This window comes from Sciurus vulgaris, assembly GCF_902686455.1.
Source record: "Sciurus vulgaris genome assembly, chromosome: 8".
NCBI lineage: Eukaryota > Metazoa > Chordata > Mammalia > Rodentia > Sciuridae > Sciurus > Sciurus vulgaris.
Genome location: NC_136468.1, coordinates 133,195,372 through 133,215,346, shown reverse-complemented (window position 1 = coordinate 133,215,346; position 19,975 = coordinate 133,195,372). Strand labels below are relative to the sequence as shown.

The 19,975-nt window shown below is 61.4% G+C and overlaps 1 protein-coding gene across 6 annotated transcripts in view; it reads left to right on the top strand.

The window, feature by feature from the left end:
- Positions 1-19,975, top strand: part of TTC28 (tetratricopeptide repeat domain 28) — a 603,016-nt gene that overhangs the window by 573,640 nt on the left and 9,401 nt on the right. For all 6 annotated transcript variants that reach the window (XM_079151218.1, XM_079151219.1, XM_079151217.1 and 3 more), the window contains 4 exons: positions 6,507-6,651; positions 15,800-15,979; positions 16,618-17,338; positions 19,233-19,357. In XM_079151218.1, coding sequence (XP_079007344.1) covers positions 6,507-6,651; positions 15,800-15,979; positions 16,618-17,338; positions 19,233-19,357 — 1,171 coding nt within the window. The remainder of the gene's footprint in view (positions 1-6,506; positions 6,652-15,799; positions 15,980-16,617; positions 17,339-19,232; positions 19,358-19,975) is intronic.

The window sequence follows — 19,975 nt, the reverse complement described above, 5'->3', positions numbered from 1 at the left end:
TGAACTCCAGGCGGGAAGGGCCAGTCTCCTGCAGCTGCCCAGGGCCCTGCCTAGGAGGCTGTCAGTGAGCACACTGAACAAGTGAGTGACCACCACCAACATTTCTTTGTTAGGGGCAAGCCTCAGACCAAGCCCGTTCTTCTTCAGAGTGCCCCTGCGTGTTCTAGAAGCAGGGCCCTCCGTAGCCTCTCCCTGTGCTACAATCTCCTGCCCCTCCCCAGGCCAGGAAGTCTATGTCACTTTACCATAGCATCTGCCCACCTCTTCAAGACAGTGATGTGCCTGCAGGAGGCAGCTGCGGCCAGCCTAGAGGCGGGGGCACTGGCTCCTGAGACGCCTCCATGCTGCATGTTCTAGTTTGTTCTCTCTATGCTCCATGGTGCCCGGTCAGCCCTGCTACAGAGACCCCAGCACAGACACTCAGGGCTGGGTGGAAGTGCTCAGAAAGGAGCCCCCTGTCCCTGTTTCCATCTTCCAGGTGCCTCCCTGCAAGGGGGCCATGCTATGTCCTGCAGGGGGGAGACCAGATTTCTCCAGCTCAGACTGCTACAGAAATGCTCCCTGGGAAACCGGGTCTGGCAGGAGGGGCGGGAGGGCTGAGGCAAGAGCCCGCGCGTGTGTGCGCCGCATCCGCGAGCGCATCGTGTGGCAGGAGGGGGACTCAGGTCGGCCCATTCAGCTCCATGGCCGATTGCGAGGGCCCAAGAGGGGGCCTGTGCCGGCTGGGGACTCACCCACCCTGCTGTCTGCACTGCAAGTTGGGCGGGAAGCCAGAGGACTGCCACTCCCAGAAGTACCCTCAAGTCACCCTGGGCACAGCCCAGGTCAGCTGGTGTCCGTCCTTGTCCCACACACCCAAACTGCCTCCTGACGCCTCCGCCCCCCTAGGTGACTCTTCATACATCACCCGGCTCTGTGCCTCGTTCAGGCCAAATCCTGGCCCCTCCCTGGATGCTCCTTTCCCACCACCACACAGACTGCGTGCTACAGAGAAAAGGAATATTTCTCCTGCAGTAGGTTAATAAGCATCATCTGAGGAATGAGCTAATGAAGACGGTGTCGGGTGGGAAAATCCTCTGTCCAGGACGGGCTCCTCCTGGAGCCAGACAGTGAATGGCCAGCCTGGAGGACAGCCAGCCAGCGCCACCTGCTGGAGCCGCAGGGAGGTGCGGTGGCAAATCCTGGAGGCCCAGAACCTGCTGGCCACCATCGCTACCCATGCTGGGAGCGCTCAGTGCTCTTCTTGCCCTCTCTGAACCTGGATTCCTGGCCTGTGAAGGAGGAGCAACACCCCTTAGGGCCCTGGGGGGACAATGGCTGTGGCAGGCCTGGCCGTGCTGCAGTGATGTAGGACAGAGGAGGCTGGACACCGAGGGATTTTCAGCAAGCAGGTTTATTGGCTGCAGGATCCGGCGGGGCTGTCACCTGAGAGTCTCTGGACTTCACGTCCAGCGAAGCGCGGGTGCTTGGAGGCTTCCATTTTGTAGGCGTCTACATAAGAGTTTTTTTTTTTTTTTTTTTTCTTGAGTTGACAGAAAGTGCTTTTTGTCCTGTTTTTTAGATTAGTCAGAAGTTTTACAATAAAAGCAGAAGTGACATCATCAAGTCTGCAGCCAAACTTAGCTTTTGCAGGACAGAGTAACTTAGTCCTCACAAGAAATAGGAAGTCCTATCCCGAGTTGAGTTTCTTATGGAAATTTTTGCTGATTTTCTGTTATGAAGCCCTCTGACAAGAAGAGGAACTTATGTGTCACAAATATGGTGGGGGTTTCTGCTTAATTATGGTAAGGGTCTTCTGGGTGGGTGTCTCTGGCCTGCCTCAGCGGCAGGAGCCCCTTTCACGTGCCAGTTCTAATAGCGAGAAGCACGGCTCTCTGCTCTTGGAGCCCAGAGAGGCGAGGCAGGACAGTCGCCCGGCTGTGGTCCTGAGAAGGGGAGCAACAAGCCCGCGGCACTACCCTGGGGAGCCGCCACAGAAGCCCTAGGCCTTCCAAGTGCGGCAAGAGTGCGGCAGAGAGCCAGTTGTCCCTCACTGGTCTCTGAGCAGTCTGCTGGCCGACGGCCTGGACCGGGGGGCCTGTCGCCCTCCAGCTTGACTGAGGGCTAAACTGCACTTTGCCACAGGGGCACCTGTCAGTGGTGCCATCTGTCCTGGGCAGATAAGAGCACCTGGAAGCGGTGCCAGCGCTGTGACTGCCCATGCCCGACACCCACCTGGGGGCACAGGCGGGCGCAGAGGCTCGGCACAGGGTGTAGGACTTACCTAGATGGAATCAGCTTTTCTTTTTTAAACCCACAAGAGAGCTACAGGAACTTTAACCCAACCCTTCCTGTCACGAGTAACGTTCAGAAGGGAGTAGAGAGTGACGTGTGCCGACGCGGTCCCCACAGCTGGCCCGTCAGGCTGGCTTGGGGCAGAGGACCCACCGCCTCGCTGAGTCTAATTGCGCATCTCTACCAAGCGAACCTGCCGCAGGTGCAGTGCCGCAGCTGCAGGGTCACTGCCCAGCCTTGGGAGCGCCCCACCAGCTCACATGCACGCGACAGCCTGCCCTGCGACCAACCGGCGACCTTGCAGGTGAGGAAACCTCGGCACCCAGTCCAGAGCCCCCTGCGCCTGCACCTGGTCCGGGGCTGCCTGTGGCTTTTGCTCTCGGTTCCTCCCCCGCCTCTGCTGTTCCTGGGACAGCCCCCCAGTGGGCACCGGGCACATGACGATGCCACCACCAAGGTAGAACCAGGCACCGCAGCCGCCAGAGCTGCCTGGTGCTGTCGCCACAGCTTGACCGCGAAGCCTCCGCAGGCTGCGCAGGGCGGGCTGGGAAAGCCGCCGCCTCCTGCTCTGGGAAGAAGCCTCGCATGGATTTGCTTTGACCTCAGCTAGGCTTCCAGGTTGGTTTGGTCCTTTTGTGTCTTTTTAAGCCATCGACTCACTATTTCTGGGATTTTGTTTTTACTTTGGAAAGGGTCTCTAGGGACAGGCGCCCTCCTCTGAGCAGCAGAGGGGTAGTCTACAGATCTTCCTGCCTGACCAGCACAAGAGGCCATGTGGCCAGGGCCAGGTGTGCCCACCCAATCTGGGCCAGCAGGGGCAGCACCCAGGAACTGTAGCTCCAGATGTGGTTGATCAGTGGCTGCCAGGTCAGGCCAGGGCCAGGGCAGGAGGCTGAGGGCCAGCACTCAGTGTGGCACCTGGGGCTGAGAGGGACAAGGTCAGGTGCCAGACAGGGCGGCTCTGCTGAGACTCACACAGGCTCTCTGCTGGGACTTCAGTGCCCCACCCACCCCACCAGGGTCTGCTTGGTGAATAATCTGCACGTTCGAGAAACAGAGAAAGAAGCCTGCGTGCCAGAGGAGGTCCCCAGGAAACCTCTGCAGGCCAGGCGGGTGCCGCAAAGGCCACACGTTTGCCAGCCGTGGCCAGGCACATCTGACTGGCTTCCCAGCTGAAGTTGGCCCAGGGCGACAGTGGCATATGGCCTGATCATGGCTGTGGTGCCAAGCCAGGGGACCAGGGAGGGACGTAGATGCAGATGGCCTCCCTCTGCTCATGCTGTGGGAAGGAACTGGCAGCCTGGTGGTGGGTAGCCAGTGCCCCCGCCTGGCCCACCGGCCCACCTGCCTCTCCAGCCTGCACCCCGCCCTGCTCCCAGCACCCTGGTCTCCACCTCCCAGCACTCGGCCTTTCCCGTCCTGTCCCTGTTGGGAGTGACCTCTTCCGTCTTGCGCACAGGCAACTTGTCCCCATGGTCCAAATCAAACAGTGCCATCCAGAAAGCTGCCCTCAGCGGGGCCTGCCCAGCAATGGAAGTCAGGGACCTGAGCCCGGGCACCCCGCGCCCCTGTGGGAGAGATGGTGGGGAGGGGAGGAGAGGGGTCCTCTTGTGCTGGTGGCTGGCGAGGGCTCCAGCCTCACCCTGCGCATCTCTCAGCAGTCCATCTGTCGGAAGGCCCTGTGGAGGGGCCCAGGGCCGTGGCCCATGTCCCGTGCAGGACAGACAGCTGGAGCTCTGGGTCTGTATTCCAGAGTCGGAAGCTGCTCTGGGCCCTTGGGAAGGAGTCCCGAGCCTCCCTGTGCAGCGGGGCCTGTCCTGGCCTCCTCAGCCCGAGGGGCGCCCACAGCTGGGCATTCTCTCCAGCGGGAGTCTTTGGGTTCAGAGCCAAAGGGCTCTGGGTGTGTGGAACCCCTCGGTCACCGCGAGGCCTGGAGCTGCACGAGCTGGGCGTGGGCGCCCCCTGGACGTTCCCCGGCGGATTCGCGGACTCGGTGCACAGGTGGGAAGCGGGAGGCCCATCCAGACTCCAGTGAGCTGTGCGACGAGGCGCAAGGGCAGCGGCTCTGACGCCCTCCTGCCACTCCTGCCACGCGGGTTCTCGAGGGCCAAGCTCCGGGTGCCCTGAGGAACAGACCTGGGACGGGCATCGTGTGTCACAATGGCGCGTGGCTCTGGAGAGCAGTCTGGCGGTCGTTCCTTCGGGGAGTGCTGCTCTTCGCAGTGTGTTCTGTGGCGTTATGTGAAGCTGAGTGCCACTTCAGGGCTGTCTCTGCTTTGCTGGCTCTGATGGCAAAGCCTCACCGAGGTCCCCGTCGCTTGTAATCACACGTTTCTGGAGTGAGGGGACGTGAGCGGGCTCTCCAGGCCTCCACGTCCCACTGCTCAGCCCGGCCCTGCGGGAGCCGATGGACAGCTGGGGGTGCTTAGAGCGTGGCTTGGCGCCACCCTTGGATTTCAGTCGAGCGAGACCTTGGGGAGGTCCTGAGAAGGATGGGAGACTGGGGTGGGAGCCGTCTCTTTCTTCTTTAAGATTCCAATTAGTTGTACATGACAGCAGAATGCATGACAGCACGTCCACACGAACGGAGCATGACTCCTCATTCTTCTGGTTGTACATGGTGAGAGTCACAGCGGCCGTGTGATCATATATGCACATGGGGACATAATGTCAGTTCATTCTACTGTCCTTCCTCCCCCAGTGCCCCTCCCCTCCCTTCACTCCCCTCTGCCTAATCCAAAGCACCTCTAGTCTTCCCTAGTCTCCACACCTCGCTTATTGTGAATTAGCATCTGCATATCAGAGAAAACATTCGTCCATTGGTTCTTTAGGATTGACTTATTTCACTTAGCATGATATTCTCTAACTCCATCCATTTACCAGCAAATGCCATATCTTCATTCTTATTTAAGGCTGAGTAATATTCCATTATGTATATATACCACGATTTCTTTATCCATTCATCTGTTGAAGGGCATGCAGGTTGGTACCGTAGTTTGGCTATTGTGAATTGAGCTGTTATAATCATTGACGTGGCTGCATCACTGTAATATAATGATTTTAAGTCCTTTGGGTATAAACTGAGAGTGGGATAGCAGGGTCAAATGATGGTTCCATTCCAAGTTTTCTGAGGAATCTCCACACTGCTGGGTGGAAGCCATTTCTGGGAAACACAAATGGAATTTTATGTCATCTTTTTAGATGACACAGGTCCTGACTCAGGAGGAAAGCCTCCTCCGATTTGTTCCTCGGCAACAATCAAGTTGCTGTCATGGCCAGCTTAGCACCTGCAGAAGCCCACTGGCACATCTGCTGTGAGACACCCTGCCCTGAGGGTCTGCAGCATGTAGCAAAACCCGAGGTCGGGAGATCCCTGACTGTCCAACAGTCATACAGAGAATGTCACCAGATGGCTGTGCTGGGGCCACACTGGCCAGGCTGACGGGCGGGTTCTGAGAGGATGCGTGTGACTGTGGGAAGTGTCTCCATGTCCCTGGCTGCCCATCTCCTGTTCACCTTTGCATTCTGTCCTCTAGGTCCCCAGAGGCCACACAGTGCCTGGCAGACAGCTGGCACTGAACAATCGATGAGTCCTCAGCCATGCTGGGAGGGGGCTATTTGGGGTCCTGGGGGTGAATATCCTGCTGCATTGACAAAACTGTACCTGGAAACACTGGAAGAAAAATTGAAAAGCAAAACAAAACCCTGCAGCAAAGCGGACCTGTCAATGGCTCCCAGGGCCCCTGGCAGACGAGGCTGCTGTTGGGCTCAGGCCTCACGGAGGAGCCCAGGCTGGGCCCAGGCCTCGACCTCACGGAAGAGCCCGGGCTGGGCCTTCAGACCTCGCCACGCCCGGGGGTTGCTCTGCGCCCTCGGCGACCCCCACGTGTGTGTGGATCACGTGACCTGAGTGTAACTGGCACTGGGATGCAGTCCTCTTGGTTAGTGTAGTGGCCGCCGCTGAGTCCTGACGGCCCCGTGTCTGCCGGGCCTCGTGGCTCCGGGGACATGTGATTATGTGGGAAGACCCATAGAGCGTCGGCCACATGTGCAGCCGGGGCGCCTGCGTGTCTGCCTGTGCTCACTCTTGTGTGAAAGGGACCCGGAGGGACAGTGGGATCGAGGCCGGGAGGGTTGCCGCAGGCACCGCGCAGCACCACGTGGCCTCTGCTGTGGAGGGCGAGGGAGCCCGCCCGCTGGTCCGGCCTGACGCACCTCCATCCTCTCCCCAGGAGCTGCCAGAGCATGACGAGCCTGTTCAGCAACACCATGTCGCCCATCAAGGACGGGACCTCCTCTCTGCCCAGGAGGCAGAGCTCCTTCTCCAAGCCCCCGCTCCGCGCCCTCTACGACCTGCTCATCGCGCCCATGGAAGGGGTAAGTGCCTCCCGGGGACGCGGGGCTCCTCGGCGTCAGGACGCATCATTTACTGGTCAGTGCCCATGTGTGTCCCCTGAGAGAAAAGCAGCTCCAGAGACAACAGAGGCGCCCGGCTCGCGCCTCGGCTCTGTCCGGCATCCCAGCAGCTCTGGAGCCTCGGTGGACGACCAGCCGGTACCCAGGCCCTGAGCTGCAGATCGGCAGGTCGGGGTTCAAGTCCTAACTCTGCTTCACGGGCCGGGTCACTTCAAGCTGGGTGCCGTCAGGAACGGGTAGACTTGTCAGCAGAGGTGGCGGCCCCAGAGCTCCACCTTCGGCTCCAGCCAACTGGCAGAGGCTCCGGCATCCTTAGGAGCCCACTTCTTTTTCCTGGAGGTTGAACCCAGGGACATTCGACCACTGAGCCACATCCCCAGCCTTAAAAAAAAACAGAAAAATCAAAAACTTTTTCTTTAGAGACAGGGTCTCACTGAGTTAAGTGCCTTGCTAAGTTGCTGAGGCTGCCTTTGAACTTGCAGTCCTCCTGCCTCAGCCTCCCACGCTGCTGGGATTCCAGGCGTGTGCCACCGCACCCTGCAGGAACCCACTTCTTGACAGTGCTTCCTTTGCCCCATGAAGTGCCACGACTGTCCCTGCCTGGCTTCTGAGGACGTGTGTAAGCCTGCCTAGCAGTGCCAGCACCCTGGCCTGCACGTCCCCAGGGACCGGGTCTGTGGGAGCCGGCAGAGCTGGACTTGCATCTGGCACTGCTCTGTCCTCCCTGGGTGACCTTGGCCAGGCTACATGCCCTCCTGGTTATGTTCCTTGGCAGGAAGCGAGGGCAGTACCAGCAGACACGTCACCTTCCCCAGGCGTGGGCCTGGGCATATGCAAGCATGTAGGGCAGAGGCAGCAGACTGCCCATGGGCGAGGGGTGGCCACCGTGCCCAGGCACTTCCTGAGCCACCGCCAGGCTCCCTGACCTTCCCACACTGCTGCCTCCGTGCAGCGCTGGCCCCACAGCAGCACCCCTGCCCAGGACGCTGCCCTTCCCACCTTAGGGTCCTTGCCCTCCCCGATGGCCACAGCTGCCAGGAGCACCCCAGCTGCAGTCACTCTCCCTGATTCATGCCACACCTCAGAGGAACAAAGACGCCTGGACCCGAGCTGCTTTTCAGGGTTTCTTTCCTGACACCGGCGGACACAAACCATCGCAGTGACTTACTTCCAGCCTTCCCTCCCGCTCGCCCTGAGTCTGCAGTGCCCTCTCGCCTGGCTCTCAGGTGGGCTGTGGAGCTCATCCAGGTCCCCACGTTACTGCTCTGTCAATGTTGAGTTGGTGGGTGGGGAGCGGAGGGCAAAGGTGGCTGTGACCGTCACCTCTGCCCTGGACGGTGAAGGGCATCTGGAGCAGCCCCGCTCCCTGGCCCAGCTCCAGGGTGGCCTTTCTGAAGCCTCTGCACCTTCCTCCACCGTCCTCCTGCCCTCATTCTTCCCCGCCAGGCCTGCATACTCGGGAGTCTTGCACCTGGCACCTGGCTGTTGACAGGACTCAGGACTGTCATTAGCTCTTCGTGTCTTGCCACCTACCCCAAGCTCCCCTGAGGCAAGGACTGTCCCTCATCTCTGTCCCCAGCAGCACTCAGGTGTTAGTGGTCCAGAGGTGCATCTGCATTCGATCTAGTTGGGCACAGAAAGCAGAAGACCAAGGGAGGAACCTGCTGATCCGCTGCTGGAAGTGCTCGTGCTGACCCTGGGCTCCCTGGGTGTGAGGCAGAAGGAGTCTGGGCTCCAGGGAGGATCGGCCCCAGTCTGCAGGGTGTCAGGTCTGGGGCTGTTTCAGGGCAGGATCATGGCTCGGTGACATGCCTGCGTGTCCACTTGAACAAGTTGGAGCAGGGATGAGAACAGCACCCTTGCAGAGCCCGCTGGGAGAGGGGAGGCCACGCCCCAGCTGCCAGGAACACCTGTGGGTCCACCTCAGCTGTGGGCCTCATCTCAAGGCCCCCAGTTCTGACATTAAAAATATTCCTTTTTGTGAATCAAGGTGTTTAAGCACAGCGAGGGGGTTTGACTGCTTCAAATGAGACAGAGTGAAACCTTTCTAAAGCTGTTAAATCCAATTATCAGAGCAAGAGCTAGCCCTCAGCTGAGACCATCCATAGCCACAGGGTGCGGGGCGTAGCTGCAGTTCCAGCGGCTTGGGAGGCTGAAGGAGGAGGATCATGAATTCAAGGCCAGCCTCAACCTGAGTGAGGCCCTAAGCAACTTAGTGAGGCCCTCTGTCTCTAAATAAAATTCAAAATAGGACTGGGCATGTGGCACAGTGGTCAAGTGCCCCTGAGTTCAATTCCCAGTACCAAAAAAAAGAACAAATGAATGAATTTTAAAACAAAAATAAAACTATCCATGCATTTTAGTAAAAACAATTCCTTGAGAAGCTGGAATCTAGTTAAGTTCCTCTCCTACCCTGTTTCATCTATTCGTTCTGTAAATACTTCCCGGCTGTGTCAGGTGCACACTGTCCCGCACCCAGAGGGGACAGCGCGGCCCGGGTGGGCAGCCCCTTCATCTTGGGAGGGTCCCGTCTCCTGCACGCAGCCTGTGGGCTCCCAAGGCCACGAGAGGGCGACACCGCACCGCCAGCCGGAGCCCAGCGAGGCCGCCAGCCTAACCCTTCTGCTGTTTTCAGTGAGGCTGCAAATCAGACCCGGAAGTCCAGGATCATGAATCACTGACACTTCAGACTCTAATCATTCCAACAACTGCCTTAGCGTCGCCGCAGTCCTGTGCTAAGGGACTGGGTCAGACGGTATGGAAAGTGGAACAGAATAATCTCTTACCGTAGGCCCCGTTCCAGCCTTGATTTAATTTGGCTCCAGGGAAGCAGTGTCTCGGCGCTTTCCTAGGACCGCGCTGTCCTTTGCTGTCAGGACAGGGTGAGCATGTCCACTTACTCTGAGGGCCTGTTACAGCTGCTCATGAGCCATCACCAGACATTAAGTCAGATCCCGTCTGACGCCCCACGGGGAAATGCCGCCCAGGGACAAGTTCCAAGTATTTGGTGGTAGGGGGACTGGGACACGTTTGTGTCTGAAGCATTATTTGTTAATCAGAGTGAAGGATGGTCACTGGACCTCATGCAAGACGGATGGGAGCAGTCCTGTCCCACAACCCAAACGCTGGCAGTGTCATTAGGGGCGACTGGAGCTTTTCCAGGTCCTTCCAGCAGCATGTGATGAGGCCCTGGGGGCTGGGCCACTCGCACACTGGGTCACCCCCCTGGTCATGGACGCCTCCTCCAAGGTCAGATGCTGAAATGGTCAAGGCCAGGTTCAGAGTCAGGACTTCCCGAGTCTGGTCAGTCACTCCTCAGAGGCCAGCTTTAGCCCCCTCAGGCTCCTGGGGTCAGCCCTGTTCCAGCTCTAGCGTCTCAGCCACCCTCCTCCTCATGTCCGAAGGTTAAGTTTTTTCCCATTTGTCACGTCTTAAAAACCCAAGTTGTAGGCCAGAGAGCAAGAGACAGCCTCCTCCCCGCGAGCCGTGCTGCTGCTCACGCTGTCGCGGCCCAGGGGGCGGACGGCTGCAGGGCAGGCCACTTAGGTGGGGACCACCTTCCTGCACACTGGGACCTGGGGGCATCGCCTGGGCCTCCAACCTATGGACACAAGCCCTCGGCCATGAGGGAGGACGGCCTGGCCTGGCCTGGGTCCTCGCCGTAATTACTCCAGGGAAGGGGTCCTTAGTGTCTTGCAAAACGAAGTCGTGCCATAAAGAGCGGCCCGGACACACGCAGTGGGAGCGAGCCTGAGCACTCCTAGCAGCCTGGGAGCTTGGAGGTGACCAGGGAACCGTCGCCCTTAGAAACAGTCAGACCCAGATTTGAGTCTGCGGTGGAGGACGCGGCCCTGGAGACGGGCAGCCCTGCTGCTGTCTAATTGATTTCTGATTGAGACATCTGTGGGAGCATTCAAATGAGGACAGACGTCACCCGAGCACACAGCATCTCCAGACTGATTATGAGGAGGAAAGATGGAGGCGATTATCTGCAAGCTGCTCGTTGCTAAAGCCCCGCAGGAGTGCCCAGGGCAGGGCAGGGCAGTGCCCTACGTGCCGGCCTCCCAGGCCTTGGCCCAACACAAGCCCTGGCGGCTCTGCCTCGCAGCCTGGGCAGGCCTGGCCCTCCTGCTCCTCAGGGAGGCACCTTTTCTGGTCCCTGTCACCCGGGCTCCCCTGGATCACCTGCTCCCTCCATGATGATTGGGTTGTGGTCAGATGGTGGGGTCAGGCGGACTCTTGGGCTCCCGCTGGCCATTGTCCATGTCTCTCTAACCCTGCCCCTTGGCGCCTCACAGTCCCCCAGGTCAGCAGCTGCAGGGCTGGCCACCGAGTGCGGCTGGACCCGCGGAGCTCCCCTGCGGAGTCTGCGGCAGCCCCAGGTGCCCGGTGCAGTCCCAGGGTTACTTGCAGCTGGCGCACTGTTTGGTCAGTTCACTGGGCCACAGACCAGAGTCGGGGAAGGCTCTGAGGCCACGCAGCTCTGTCCAGATTCCCAGCAGCCCTTTGCCCGGGGGCCCCTGGGAAGGCGTGGGAGTCCTCGTCATCCAACCCACCCAGGCCCACGGCCAGGACCAGGGCTTTCCTTCCCCGCCCCGTGGTGACCGAGAAGCCCAGGACTAGGCTCGGGCTTCAGGACTTTAGGTGCCGACTCAGGAAATACGGTGATGGTGGTGATGGTGACGTGAACCTGAGGGGACAGCTCTGTCCTGGTCCCTGGGTTAAAGTTTGGAGCTGGGTGCTCGGCAGAGGCCATTCATGTGTTTCAGCCACCTGACTGTAAATGCCAGAGGGCAAGGGAAGGCATATGCAGGAGGGCCTGAGGCCACCACTCCTCGGTATCCACCCCGAGGACTGAAGTCCTGCGCTAGTGACACGTGCATTTCCCTGTTTGTGGCAGCACAGTTCACCAGAGCCGAACTGTGGAAGCAGCCGAGCGTCCACCAGTGGACGGCTGGATAAAGACGAGGTGGTACACACGTGGAGTTTTACTCGGCCACAAAGAAAAGTGAGATTATGTCATTTGCAGGAAAATGGATGGAACTCTAGTTCAAGATGGACTCTAGACCAACTTGTTAAGTGAAACAAGTCAAACTTACAGGTCAAGGTCTTATGTACACAAGCTAGAGAGGAAAAAGGTAAAGAAAGGCGGGGGATCTCTTAAAAATCAGTGGAGGCCAGGTATGGTGGCACATGCTTGTCATCCCAGGGGCCAGGAGGCTGAGTCAGGAGAGAGCAAGTTCAAAGCCGGCCTCAGCAACAACGAACCACTAAGCAACTCAGTGAGACCCTGACTCCAAATAAAATACAAAATAGGGCTGTGGCTATAATAGGAGGTGGCTCAGGGACCAAGGGGTGGGAGGGGGGACGTGCTGAGGAGTGACAATGGCCAAAGTACATTGTTATATCGTGTGCATGTACAAATGTGTAGCAGCGAATCCCATCGTTTGTACAAGCACAGCACTGATAGGAGACGGGAGGGGGAGGCGGGGGAGGCAGGGGAGAGGAAGGCGGTGAACGGGGCTGTGCCCACCAACTCTGAGCACCACGGACAGTTACGGGCCACACTTGGTGGTGCTGAGGCCAGGCCCAGGGAGGCTGCTCCCCGGCCGGAGCTCCCTTTGCCTCACTGGCCTCCTTGGGACTGCTACCAGCAGCCCCTCCCAACGCTGAGCACAGCCCAGATGCACAGCAGGGGCCTCTCTGAACCCTCCTCCCCCAAGTGCGCTTGGCTCCCTGGTTGGCTGGCGTGGCTCTCCATCTTGCTCAGGTGGTCAGGAGACAGGCAGCACAGTGGGCCAGCCTGGCGAGGGTCGGCAAGAGGGACCATCAGATACGAGGAAATGCTATGTGGTTCTCAGCCTGGGGGAGCAGACCCCAGAAAGGACAAACACGGAGAAGGTGGACCCAGCCCCCAGGACTCGGAGACGCTCACCGCTGGGCCAGGCTGGAGCCAGTCCAGAGCCACCTGGCCAGCAGCTGCAGGTGGAGCCCGGGAGGGCACCTGCAGGGCGGAAGGCCTGTGCAGCGTGCATGGCGTGGCCCTCGGGTCTGTGCAGAGGCTGTGGGGAGCCCGTCACAGGCCAGGACTGCACAGGGCAAAGGGCAGGCGCTGGGCCCGTGGCTGGTGGGCTCTGCCAGATGCCTTCACCCGCCTGCTCCCCTCAGGGAACCTCCTGGCAAGCTCAGCACCCAGTGCCCTGGACCTGAGGAGGCTGTCCCAGAGCAAATCGGATGGGACTGGAACTTGAGCCGCAGAGCCACCTCCAGGGTGCCCACCACCCGCCAGCACAAGGATCAGCTCCTGCCCCAGAGCTGTCCTGTCACTACCTGGCTCAGTGGGCCGAGCTGTGTGCGGTGGCATCCCCGGGGCATGTGCCTCTTCTCGCTCTGTCCCCAGGCCAGGCGCACAGTGAGTTCCCAGCAGCGTCCACTGACTCACGTTCTGAGAGTCGAGGCTGCAGCCTCCGGGAGAGCACGAGGCAGCTCCGTGGGAGCAGACAGGCCAGCCTGCCCGGCCTCGCCTCGTCTCTTCTCCAAAGAACAAGAAACTGGGCGGGTCAGGACACCGTCTTGATGGGCTTTACCGGACTCAGCTAGCTGCTGGGGAGGGCTGACGCCCAGCCGTTCCATCGTCAAACCCCAGACTGGGCTGGCAGGGCCGTGCAGGACGGGGGTTCTGGAACGCTCTCCTGGTCACGCACTGGACGGGGTAGGGTGTGGAGGAGAGCCGCTGCTCTTCCCTTCCAGGTCCAGCTCGGGTCACAGCTGGCCCTTCATTCAGGGCAGGCTGTGCATTCCTGGTGGGCTCAGGTGTCCCGGGCTCCTGGCTGCAGTGGGTGCGTGAGGCTCAGGGAAGTCTCCCGTCTGCAGGCTCTTCCCCTCTCGTTCCTAGGGTCACCCTTCACCTCCCTGTCCCCATCCCTCAGCACACTGTGCCCTGGTCTGGATCGGGGGCAGCCCTCAGCGGTGACACAGACTGCTCCCAGCACTTCTCCAGGGCTTCCTGAGCTCAAGGACACGTGGCTGGCCTCGGCCCTCCGTCTGCCTGACCTGCAGGGCACTCGGCTGTCTGGCCCCCACATCCTTGTCTCTGTCCATCCTACTGATGCCTCATCTGCTCAGGCCAGGGCTCCCGGCCCTCATGCACCTGTGCCAAGGCTGAGGTGGCCCTGGGTTCTGTTGCCGTCCACCTCGCAGGTCTCCCTCTGTGATGCCTCCTGGCTTCCCGACAGAGTGCAGTGGGCTCCGGACAGGCTGCCCAGGGCCCTAGGGCACAGCGGAGCCCCGGCAGGGGAGGGCTGCCCCTCAAGGAGCGTCAGGGGCACCACAGCCGCCCTGGGGACCTGTGGAGCAGCCTCAAGGCTTGTCCCAGATAAGGCTCTGTGCGTTGGTGGAGTCCCCAGGAGCCACCTGAGGACGCACAGCTGCCAGCGAGCGTTTTCCCTAAGCAGCTTCTGGACCCAGTTACGCCTTGTCCCCTACCCAGCTCCTCCATTTGCCTTTGGTTCACATGGACAGGTGTGGTCATGACTGGGAGCTTGTCCCCAACAGTGGTGGGTCCCAGGGATGTCAGCGGCCTGCAGGGTGACACCAGACAGAGGCTGACGGGCCTTGGGCCTGAGCAGCAGGAGCCCAGGAGGACCTGCAGGCCCGGGGCCGCACCCTGTCACCACACCCATGACCGCGGAACGGGGTGGGCCAGCTTTGCACATGGCAGGTGGCCTGGGCCCCGTGATACCCGTGCCTCAGGCTGGGTGGCGTGGGTTTGTCATTGTCACAACTGCTGACCCCAGATCTGAGGTTGGGGCACTGTCAGCACAGCCACCGAGGCTGGCTTTCCTGTCAGCTGCAGGGCCCCAGCATAGCAGCGCATCTTCAGAGGGCCACCGCCTCCCGCAGGAGCACTGGGCCTCGGGCAGGCCCTGGGGATGGGGTGGGGCCAGGTGCCCGCTGCTGCCCGTGCAGACCCTGAGCTCATCCTCGGCAGCCCTGCTCCCTTGCTGGGTCCCACGGGACCTGGGAGATAACGGCACACAGAGCAAACAAGCAGCAACTGCCTGATGGTCTTAGGGTCTGCTTTCTTTCAGTGCAGCTAGAATTAAAAGAAAGAAGTCACGGGGGTTTGTAGGGCTCCAGTGTCCCGCCAGGCATGTGTCACTTTGGCTTAGCCGAGTGCCTCTGCCACCCTCCACAAGAGCCCAGGGAAGCGTGGCAGACGGGTCACGCGAGCACGCGAGCTTCCTTGGGGCGCAAGGAGAGGAGGGGGCCTGGCAGACAGGAGGGGAGGAGTGACTCCCGCCCATGGAGCCTCGCCCGCGGGGCCTCTGTGCGCGGCCCAGCTCCGCCACGCTCCTGTCAGAGCCTCTCCTCCCGAGGCTCGGGCCTCAGTCCCTGCCATTGGCCCTTGGGAAGCAAATGTGTCTATGGAGAAGGGGCGAGTGGCTGTCTGTCTGGGTGGCAGTGGGCCGCTCGGGAGGGACATTGTCACACCAGTGCCGTCCAGATCTCCAAAGTCCCCCAAGGACAGAGTACCTCCAGAGCCCAGGCCCCAGCCCCACAGAGGAGGTGCACAGGGACTAGGTCACTAGGGACCACAAGTCACTAGGTCCGGGAGCCCCTCCTGTCCTTGTCCCCGGAGCTGAACTTGGAGCCTCTTGTTCACCACAGTGGAAAGCGTCCCCCTCAGTGCTGGCTTTTGAGAGGAGCCCGTTTTGAGAGGAGCCCTTCCTATGGCTCTTAGGGCCCCTGTGCTCGGGTGACAGGGCTGGCCCTCAGATCCCTTTCTGGACAGCACCTTTGGCCCTCGTTCCCGCCTCAGTAGAAACATCTGCATCTGCGGAGCCTCCCTGCTGTTCATGGGCCAGCCCCGCTCATGACTGGTGCCCTAGCCCCCCGCTACCGGTCACCTGTGGACCTCAAGAAGGCTGTCCTCTAATCTGCAAGGTGGCCACCCCAGGCAGTCCCAGAGCGAGTGGCCACTGGGCACCCCCGCCCACCCAGGGTCCCACAGCCCTCGAACCCGCGGTCACTCTTGCCCTTGGGCTGGCTGCCAGGCGGCCGTGGCCTGGGCCCTGCCCAGTGGTCAGCCCGGGGTGCTTCCCTGCAGGGCCTGATGCACTCCAGCGGCCCCGTGGGCCGGCACCGGCAGCTGGTCCTGGTCCTGGAGGGCGAGCTCTACCTCATCCCCTTCGCCCTGCTCAAGGGCAGCTCCTCCAACGAGTACCTGCACGAGCGCTTCGCCCTCATCGCCGTGCCCGCCATCCGCTCGCTCGGCCCGCACACCAAGGTAACCGCGGCTCCGCCGGCCGGCCTGGGCCTCGGGCTGGAAGGGGCTGGGCTGGGGGACCAGGCCCCGGGCCTCTGGGCCTGTTGACTGTTGGGTCACCAACGTGCTTCACATGGGGTCAGCATCTGCCACGCAGATGCCCCAAGGCCTGCAGAGCGTCGAGGGCCACAGTGCGTGTGCCGTGGAGGCGCCCCACGCGGAGGCAGGGTTCATGGGGATAACAAGACACTGCCATGTCCCCTCAAAGGCACCAGGAGGTACCGCGGGGGGGGCAGCACTGAGGGCCCAGCCATGTTTACCCCTCGGCATGTTCTGTTCCGAAGGTGGAGGGAGCAATGCCTCTGCACACCGAGCTCAAGGACCATCTGGCCTTGTGTCCCTAGAGTGACTGGCAGTGCACGGTCGCTTCTCAAAGCCCCTGCGCTCAGGAGAGGGTGTCCTTGCCCCTGCGCCTGGCAGACAGGAATGTCCCTCCCACCACCCAGCTGACCTCAGGAATGGTCAGAACAGGGACTCGCCAGCAGCGGGCCCGGGGCCAGATGTTGGCAGATCAGGGTGAAGGGGGTCACGGGGACCCGGATGCTCCCGAGATGCTCCTGCTCACTCTGACGGTGTCTGCTATGTCCCCTCCTTCCTAGTCTCACCTGAGGAAGACCCCGCCTGCGTACCCCAGCTCAGCGTCCATGGCGGCTGTCGTCGGCAACCCCAAGCTCCCATCAGCAGTGATGGACAGGTGGCTGTGGGGGCCCATGCCGTCGGCCGAGGAGGAGGCCTACATGGTGTCAGAGCTGCTGGGCTGCCAGCCCCTGGTGGGCAGCGTGGCCACCAAGGAGAGGGTCATGAGTGCGCTGACCCAGGCCGAGTGCGTCCACTTTGCCACCCATATCTCGTGGAAACTGTCGGCCCTGGTCCTCACACCCAGCGCGGACGGCAACCCCGCTGGCAGCAAGAGCTCCTTCGGCCACCCCTACACGATCCCCGAGTCCCTGCGGGTGCAGGACGACGCGAGTGACGGGGAGAGCCTCTCGGACTGTCCGCCCCTGCGGGAGCTGCTGCTCACGGCCGCCGACCTGCTGGACCTGCGGCTGCCCGTGAAGCTGGTGGTGCTGGGCTCCTCGCAGGAGGCCAACAGCAGGGTCACAGCCGACGGGGTGGTGGCGCTGACGCGGGCCTTCCTGGCGGCCGGCGCACAGTGTGTGCTGGTGGCCCTGTGGCCAGTGCCCGTGGCAGCTTCCAAGATGTTCACCCACGCCTTCTACTCCTCGCTGCTCAATGGGCTCAAGGCCAGCGCGGCACTGGGCGAGGCCATGAAGGCCGTGCAGAGCAGCAAGGCCTTCGCGCACCCCTCCAACTGGGCAGGTGGGTGCGGTGGGGCCTCGGGCACCCGCTTCACGGTGCCCGTGGGTTGGGGAGGGCGGGGTGGCGGGGCCCTCGTCCTGGTCCAGTGAGTGTCTTCCTCTGTGGTGTCTTTGAGACTGGGGAGCAGACGTCTGCCACCAGAGCGTGCTCGCGAAACCTCTCCTGGGGTCGCGCTCTGCGGCACCCTCACTTGAAACCCAGCCATGGGAAAGACCCTTGATCTGGCCACCTGGTCCCACACCCGCTGTGACCTGAGACAGGCTCTGAAGCTCGCTGTCCTCCGTGTCCACAGTGCGTGGATGGGGTGCTGGGGTCCTGCCCTGCCCGCGTCCAGAGGGGCGTCCGCCCAGGTGGTCCTGCCCATGCTCGAAGACGCTCGCTTTGCACTGAGGGGGCCGCCCAGACTCGAAGGGCTTGGGGAGGGAGGGCGTGAGCTGTGACATGGCCCCAGGAGGGCAGGTGGCCAGCTGGTGTGCAGAGCTGCCCTCGCTCCCCTGGCAGCCTGTGTCCGTGAGCCAAGGCAGTCCCCGGCCTCAGCAGGCCAGAGCCAGAGTGCGGAGCTGCCCGGGCGTCCCCACCGCACTCGGCCAGCTTCTCCATCCTGCACCTCCTGGAGCCGAGTGCAAGGCCAGGGCGGGCGCCGCGGGAATCCTGCTTTCACATATTTGCGTTTTATTGCTTTAATAGCCAAAACAGGGCCACCTGTGTGCACATTTAAATCCCCCACACTTCCTCTTAACAAGAATGCAAGTGGCATCTCCCAAAGGTGGGCCCGCCAGCCAGCAAGTGATATCAGCCGTGATAGCCACTCCTGGTGTCCCGCCCCACCTGGGGACGTGGACTGTGCTGCCTGTGGCCGGCGCTGGTGTCAGGAGGACCGGCTGCATGTGCAGAAGTGGAAGCACGTCCACCTCACAAACAGCAGCTCTGTAGCAGTTTTCAAAACCCAAACAAACCCGAACAGAAAAACCCCAGATTGCTGGTGTCTTCTGTGGCGGAGGCTGGTCCAGAGGCCCAGGCCTGCTCTCAGCCCCTCTCCCACCACCACACAGTGGCACGTTGCTGAGCGGCTGCCCCCAGGGATGCAGGAAGCAGGTGGCTCAGTGGGTCCCTCACTATTCTCATCCCAGGTCCTGTTTTATCTGTGCTCCTGGCCGGTGGAAGGGGATCTGGGCCCTGCAGAGTCCCACAGAATGTCCTGCAGGCTTTGTGGGAGCCTGGCCCCTTGGCTCGGCCATCCTGGAAAGGGCTGCCTGCTCCTGTTAGTCCTGACGTGCCCGGGCATGTGACGTCTCCGAAAAGGGACTCTCGTTAGCTTTATTGGTAGATGTCGCAACTTTATTTTAAGGGAGATGATGTTTAGTGGCGCTGCCTTGCTAACTTTAAAGATGCTCCTCTTGGAAAACACTTTCCCTGTGAGGCCTGGGGCAGGCCAGTCCTGGAGCTGCTCGGTGGCTCAGAGCACTGGTCCTCTGCAACCTGCTCACAGACGGGGTGCTGAGGAGGCTGAGGCTCAGGGGCAGAGGGGTGTGGCTGCGTGTGCCCCTTGGTCGGTGCACCGGGGCCTCCTGGCCAGGCTGTTGGCTCACCGTACAACGGGAGGGTCCCTCCTCCCCACGTACCCCCCCACCCCCCACGTGCCCAGGGACAGAGATGCAGAAGCTCGGGGAGCGTAAGGCCGGTCGCTCCTCCGAGGTGCCTGCCTGGCTCCGCACAGGGCACACTGGCCGTGCCCACTTCCCCCAATGGCTGGACAGCATTCGTTCCTGAAAGGAAGGGGACAGGGCGCTGCCATCCCTGCTGGGCAGCCACCGCCAGGCTGACCTGGAGGCCCAAGCCCGGGGAGCAGCTGGCCAGGTCTCCAGTGCCTGCTGAGGTGCTGTGTCCTCTGCAGGGTTCACGCTCATCGGGAGTGACGTCAAGCTGAACAGCCCCTCCTCGCTCATCGGCCAGGCCCTCACGGAGATCCTACAGCACCCGGAGCGCGCCAGAGATGCCCTGCGCGTGCTGCTGCACCTGGTAAGGGGCGCGGACACGGCCGCTGGGGAGGCCGAGGTGCAAGTCTGGGCCTCCCCAGCACTGGGCAGCAGGCAGGAGTCACCACACGTGGGTCCCCCAGGTGGCCGCAGCAGTGCTTGCCAAGACCCCGGGAGACGGGCAGTGAAGGACAATGACCCAGAACCTACTACACCCTGCGGCTTTGGGCAGGTCACTTTGGCTCTCAGTTTCCCCATTTAGAAGGTGGTGAGGAAAGTTCTCGAAGATTGGGGAACTGAGCCCCTGGCACACAGTAGGGCTGCAGTAGCTCACAGACACAATCGGATGCCAGTGGTTTCTCCCACACTCACTTGGAAGGTGCTGATGGAGCCTCTGGTGCCCAGTATCTGCAGGGCCCCAGGGAGTGTGCAGGGAAGTCTCACCAGTTACCCACCTGAAAGGTCCTAAGTCAAGAAACAGCAACCTGAGCCTTGCCCTGTCCTTCCCGCCACCCAGCATGCCCGCCCCTAGAGCGCCGTGCAGGCGAGGCTTCCCCTGGCCCCACCTGGGTCCTGAGTGGCCTGGGCGCACAGCTACGCCGTGTCCACGCTTCCTGCACCCCAAGCAAACAGTGGCCCTGCGGTCACCTTGCAGGCCAGG